Source organism: Elephantulus edwardii, unplaced genomic scaffold (assembly GCF_000299155.1).
Source record: "Elephantulus edwardii isolate Elephantulus edwardi_28Jun2011 unplaced genomic scaffold, EleEdw1.0 scaffold00092, whole genome shotgun sequence".
NCBI classification, from domain to species: domain Eukaryota; kingdom Metazoa; phylum Chordata; class Mammalia; order Macroscelidea; family Macroscelididae; genus Elephantulus; species Elephantulus edwardii.
The window spans coordinates 13,296,264-13,302,885 of NW_006399842.1; the positions used below are offsets into that span (position 1 = coordinate 13,296,264).

Sequence of the window (6,622 nt, forward strand, 5' to 3'; positions counted from 1 at the left end):
AATATTAAATGATCCAGGAAGTATTAAAAGAAGATGGAAGGAATATACTGAGTCATTGTATAGAAAGGAATTGGCAGATACACAAGAATTTAACAAAATAACATATGAGCAAGAGCCTATGGTGATGAAGGAAGAAGTTCAAGCTGCTTTAAAGGAACTCTGAGGGTTAGAGAGGCATAACCTTGCCCAGGTTTCACAAGACCACAAAGAAAACCAGGCCAGGACCTAAATTCCTTTCCTCCCGTAATGAACCATAGGTCTCTTCCATACCTGATGCCCAGACACAAAGGGAGACAGAGCGGCACGTGGCAAGGGGACCGGTGTAGATGGAGAGCACGAGGGAGGAAGGGGCGCTGGGCTGAGAGGCTCGATCAGGAGCTTGGTGACAGACAGTGCGACAAGGCAAGGCGAGGGATGGTGTATGAGGAAAAGTGTGAGGCCTTAAGGAGGGAATAAAGTGATAGAAGGGACACCAAGTGAAAGGGAGCTCAGGAAAGGCAGCGATGCTCTGAGGGTGGGTGACTGGGGAGCAAGGTGAAGGGGCGGAGTGGGGGAGGTGGAGACGGAGGTTGAATGGAGCCTGGCAGACAGGTCACCAGAGACAGTGGGTAAAGGGTCTGCGGGGGAGGTGGGGCCCGGAGAGCACGAGGCTCCGTCGCCAGCCCCGCCCCGGTGGCTGTCTCCGCCCCGGCTGGCTATCCCCGCCCTGCATGGCTGTCCCTGTCCCGGTTGGCCGTGCGCCTGCGCGCCCCGGCCTGCGTGGTGGTGAGTCTGCGGCTTCCTTCTCGTCTGCTGTTTGGTGTGGTAGGTGGGTTCTGGGCCCGGGGCAGCCGACTGGCCGTTGAAACGCGCCGGAGTTGAGAAGGGGACCTGAAAGTCCAACAGGGTCCCTAGGACCCTCCTTTCTCAGGTTGGGCTGCAAGACTAAGCTAGAGATTTTGCGTTAACTGCCAGTGCTGAACCCCGGAGGCTAGGAGGAAAGAGAGCTATTCAGGCCTGTAGGCCAGAACCTCCAAAAATGAAACACCATATCCTGGGAACCGGAGCCCTTTGTTACAGTTTTATCCGTCCCACTGACTTACTGTCAGCGATTTGGACCTAGTCCTTCCCCACCCCCCACCCCCATCTCCCTGTTCCTCCATCTGCCCACCTGCAGACAAAACCGACCTTCAGAGCTCAGTCTTCCATCTGGCCTTTCAAATTAATTTCTTTGGTAAATTTCCTCCTAAGACTTGTCCCCCTGATGTACCCAACCACAATCTCTCCCTCTTCTCTTGGGCACTCCCAAGGGGCCATGAACTCTAGCCCTTCAGCTTCTGTGGCACAGACCTGAGTTGTCTGTAATCAGACTAGAAGAAGGGAGACGTTCCATTCAGTTGTCTCCTATGTATTTATTAAAACTGGGAGAAGGATGGGCAGTCTCCTCCCGTTGCATTAACTGCCTTTGGGGACCCACTGGAGGGTCAGTTCCGACTCTGCAGTACACACAACAACAACATGTATTAAGTCAGGGAGTTCTAGTGGCCTAATAGGAGTAGCACAACTAGCAAAAAGACATGCGGTTCAAATCCACCAGCCACTGTGCGGGAGAAAGATGGGCAGTCACCTCCCATGCGATTTATTGCCTCTGAAGTTGGAAGGTCAGTTATGAATCAGTCCTGACTGGACTGCCCATAAAATCTCTAGGGAGCTTTGGTTGCCTGGTCTGTAGGGAGTTATACAACTACCCAAAGGTGGCACCTCAGGTTCTAATTCACTGGTGACTCAGTGGAAGAATGAGGGCAGGGCAGTCAGTCTTATGCTCTGCTATTTACAGGGTCCAAAAACCCCCTGGAGGGTCAGCTCTGAGTTGGTGGAGAGCAGTGAGTGTCACTGTCAGTCAGTCTCTGCATCAGCTTTGCAGGGGACACTAATGAACTCTTTTACCTCCAGTAAAGATGAAGTAGCTGGGAGCCTTAGAGATTTAAAAGCCTTTAGATTTAGGAGGCTTTTTTCTGTGTTGTACTAGTGCACCAGAATAATTTTTTTTGTTGTTTAAACCTGTTGTGACTAAACATGATTGCAGTAGAAGGGAGCACTGGTCATAAATCTAAATTTTCATTTTACTCCTGGTATGCCACTCACTGACTTAAGCAACCATAGGCAAGTGTCTATCCTCTTTCGCTTAGCCCATCTCTGAATATTGAGGGGGGTGGCCAGTGTACAAGGATTGTACTATTACTGTATTGTTAATAACACTTGGACCCTTTTCTTGACCTACCAGGTCCTGCCTGAGCTAGCCCCTCTCTACCCAAAATATTAGACTCCTTGCCCTGCCTGAGGGCCTTCACACTTGCCAAGAACACTTAACCACCTCCACTTCTCACATATTTGTTTTTCAGATTTCCATTAGAACAACTCTTGCTTAGGGAAACCATGCCTGACAATGAAGACTAGATTGGCTTCCAGATTTCTAAATGCCATGGCACATCCTGCCTTAATTGTGTTTAAAGGCTTATGTGGTTTGTCTCTGTCTATAGCCCCTAGTCTTTAATACCTTTAAATGTTGTCAGGGGTGGAAGGCTTAGAAATTTTTTTTGTAGAATGAATGATCTGATTGAGTCCTGAGATTGGTATAGATGAGGAGATGGAGATCAACAGTGAGTTAGCAGAGCCAGAATTTTAATCCAGTCTCACTCCAAGTTCTGAACCTCCATCTCAGCTGCCCTGTCTCATTCTAGGACCTGTGCTGGGGAGACGTTCTCCAAGCGCCCTGTGCCAGCCCACAAGTCTGGCCAGGAAGAAGAGGATTTTTAGGCTGTGGCAGGGTAATCTTATCCAACTGAGTTTCCTGTGGCCTGAGGTGGAATTGGCCTTCCATAAACACAGATGGCACCTCGACTACAGATACGGCTGATGACGTGGGATGTGAAGGACACACTGCTCAGGCTTCGCCACCCTGTTGGAGAAGAGTATGCCACCAAGGCCCAGGCTCATGGGCTGAAGGTGGATGCCACAGCCCTGGGGCAAGCCTTCAGGCAGGCCTATAAGGCTCAAAGCCAGAGCTTTCCCAACTACGGCCTGAGTCAGGGCCTTACCTCCCGCCAGTGGTGGCTGGATGTGGTCCTGCAGACGTTCCACCTAGCGGGTGTTCAAGATGCAAAGGCTGTGGCCCCCGTCGCTGACCAGCTATATGAAGACTTCAGCAGCCCTTGTACCTGGCAAGTGTTGGAGGGGGCCAAGGCCACCCTGATGGGGTGCCGCAAGCGAGGTCTGAAGCTGGCTGTGGTCTCCAACTTTGACCGACGGCTTGAGGACATCTTGGTGGGTCTTGGCCTGCGGGAACACTTTGACTTTGTGCTGACATCTGAGGCTGCTGGCTGGCCCAAACCAGACCCCCGCATTTTCCATAAGGCCTTGCAGCTTGCTCATATGGAGCCGGCAGTGGCAGCCCATGTTGGGGATAGTTACCGCTGTGACTACCAGGGTGCCCAGGCGATCGGCATGCACAGTTTCCTTGTCACTGGCCCAGAGCCTCTGGATCCAGCAGTCAAGAATTCTGTACCTGAAGACCAAATTCTTCCCTCCCTATCCCATCTCCTGCCTGCCCTTGACCGCTTGGAGGGCTCGCTTCCAAGGCCCTGAAGCTCCACAGAAACCTCTAAACACACATGGGAGACGTTCCGGGCTTCCAGATCTGGTCTGTGCTGCCCCATCATGGATCCAATCTATAAAACAGTGTGCTGGCCTTTCTGCCCTGCCTCCCTAACCTGCTTCTTGTCTCATTCATTCTTGTTTACACTGGTTGGTGTTCCTGCCCAGTATACCCGCCCGCCCCTGTCCACCTCCAATACGACCAAGAGAGGGCCTAACTAGCTTTAAAACTAAGCATTTTCAAACTTTGAGTTGAGAGTAGGGACCTGCAATCATGGGCTATTTTGCAATATGCAAAACAGAAAAAGAATAAAAAAGCTGAATTGACAGAGGCAGTAAGGCTTCTGATTGAGGTTTCTGCAGCCTCTGAGGCACCCTCGCCCCTTGGAAGTGTGACGTGAGAGGAGCTTAGTATGAAAATCAAGATATTAAAAATACGCTATAAGGGACACCATATGCCAGATTTTTTATAAGGAAAGCCAGGGTCATAAGAAAAGCCACTGTTAATGCTGTCATTTGTTGGCACTTGGCTCTATGTATTTACCCTCAGCGTTACCTATGAGAGGTGTTATGAACCCCCAGTGCCCACACTTTATAAATGCGGAAACTGACTGAGAGGTTAAATCGTGTGCCCAAATCACAGGAAATAAGCTATGGCCTCAGGACTAGGTTTTAGTCTGACTCCAGAGCCCATTGGCCCAACCACTAGATGGCGGGTAATGGATCGGTCACATGAGAGTGCAGTGGAGAACTAGAGGCTATAGGATGCCAATCGAGCATGAGTAGAGTAATGGAGAGAAGATGGAAGGAAGGGGACCAAAGCTCAGGGTGGTAGGACTGTAGGGAGAACATCCTGGTAGCACAGTGGATTTACTGTTGGACAGCAAACCAAAAGATTAGTGGTTCAAATCCACCAGGTAGTCTGGTGGAGAGAGGTGAGGCAGTCTGTTTCTATAAAGAACTAACCACCTTGGAAGCTACTTAGAGCAATTCTACTCTTGTCCTATAGGCTTGTTATGAGTTGGAATCTACTTTGAGTTTTAAAATTCTCTTTCTGCCTCACCCCTCTACCCACCTTTGTACTTAAGTCTTTACTGAGTACCTTTGTCTAGTCTAGTGCCAGGCACTGGGGAATAGAGTTAAAGCACAACAGATGGGTATCTACAGTCTGCATGTTTGGGTGCCAACAGAACAGCCAGGGAGGGGTTTCCCGAGGGGGCCTTGAACTGACAGGGTGGCATTTAGAAGGCCGGAGGAATAACAGGGAGGCATTTCTGGCAGCAGGCACATGAACCATGGCCTAAAGGCTGCTTTAGGAGTTAGGTCAGTGGGTTTGGGGAAGGAGTGTGTGGGGCCTCTAGGTGCCAAGTTGTAGAGCTTGGCTTTGACTCAGGTGTTTGTCCATGGATTGTGCTCTCTCCAGACTTGGCCAGATCCCTTCAAATTTGTATTACTTGGTTCTGGTACCACAGCCAGACAACTCCTCATTAATTCCTGTGTGTGAGGCAGTAAAGAATGATGGCTGTCATCAAGAACAGAGATCATCTCAACAACAGGCCAAGTGAAGTCTTTGGACTAGGATTGACCCAACCAGTTTCAAGTAAATTACTGAACAAGCATTTAAAGAGAATTCATTTTACAATCTAGACTTTTCAGCTTCTCTTAAGCCATCTCTACTACTGACTACTTGGGGCCTACTTTCCTAAAGAGCCACAAACAGCTGAAGCAGCCAAATGTCTGTGTCTTGAAATTTGAACTTGTTTACTTGTTTTCCATTAATCCCAGTATTTTTGGAGTTTGTGACCCCTTAATTAAACTGGTTTCAGACTGTTCTGTGGCTCCCACCTCCCTCACCCATAGCAACCTAAAGTTGTGGCGTTGTCTTTGAAAGAATATTCCTGGAATAGACACTGTCCAGAGGGTCTACTGTTCTAGAATCTTCTCCATGTGGAAAAGAAGAAGGGACTTGGCTTTGGTGCCAGTATGAAAAATCATAAAACCTTGCCTGCATGCTCTTTTTACTATGCTGAGAAGTTATTTGACTTGTCAGGAAAACTGGGACTCTGGGGATGATTGCTGGGATCAGAATAGAGTATACACCCAATGACCAACAAAAACCATGGAAGAAACCTTTAAAAACCTTTAATGAAAAATGTTCCCTTAAGTTGGTTCTCTTACTCCTTCAGCTCTCTTGAGCCCAAAGCTGTCACACCCCAGGTCTCCACCTAAAGTGAAATCCCCCCCCCCCCATTTATCCCAGATAGGATCCAGCAGCTGCAGAAGGGAAATGTGCATCCTGTTTCTATTGGTGGAAACAGGCTGGAGCTTACCTGCCAGGTCTGAGACAACTGCCCAGTACATGGGTTGTGATCAGGTTGCCTGGAGGGAGATGTAACACCCTCAGTTTTTAGGCAGACAGGCCCTGATAGACAGGAGGGTAGGGCATAGCTCCCCTGCCCCACCAGACTCTTCTGGCCAGAAGCAACTTCTGAGGAAATCTAAATCCTTTGTAGTTTGTGTGCTGGGAAAATATTGTCTCGATTGTTACATCATGAAGACTGAGAAGCATGAATGATCTTTAGCCACAAATTTTTCTGTGAAAAACTCCACTTTAACACCCTCAACATTGAGGGTGCCAGGTTAAAAGACAGAGCTTCTCCAAGAGTCTGCCTATCTATTCACCCCTGCCCATGCAGCCACAAAATGCTGATTGTATGTTCATGGTATACCAGGCACCGTGTTGGATACCAGAGTTAGAGTTGTGAATGAGGCCCTCAGAGAAGCAGATGCCTGGTGGATTGAAAGGCTGAGCCCCAGGGAGTAGCAGGGTCTCTAGAGAGACTCAGCATTTAAAGGTTGAGCCTTGATCTTAACTGCCCAATAGGATGGGCCCTGTTTCCCTTAAAAACATTTTGGTAAAGGACACTGGTTAGAAAATTGGCCTAAAAAGGAACCGGGGAGGCAGACCTACCCTCCCTGTGGCTAAAGG

At 49.1% G+C, this 6,622-nt stretch overlaps 1 protein-coding gene across 1 annotated transcript; it reads left to right on the top strand.

The window, feature by feature from the left end:
• Positions 1–2,868: 2,868 nt before the first annotated feature.
• HDHD3 (haloacid dehalogenase-like hydrolase domain containing 3) lies at positions 2,869–3,624 on the top strand. The gene has a single exon (XM_006890759.1). It carries the CDS (start codon positions 2,869–2,871, stop codon positions 3,622–3,624), a length of 756 nt encoding a protein of 251 aa, XP_006890821.1.
• Positions 3,625–6,622: the final 2,998 nt, after the last annotated feature.

What these genes read in the sequence shown, in the direction of transcription:
- HDHD3 (XM_006890759.1), top strand. Translation starts at nt 2,869, where the DNA reads ATGGCACCTCGACTACAGATACGGCTGATGACGTGGGATGTGAAGGAC.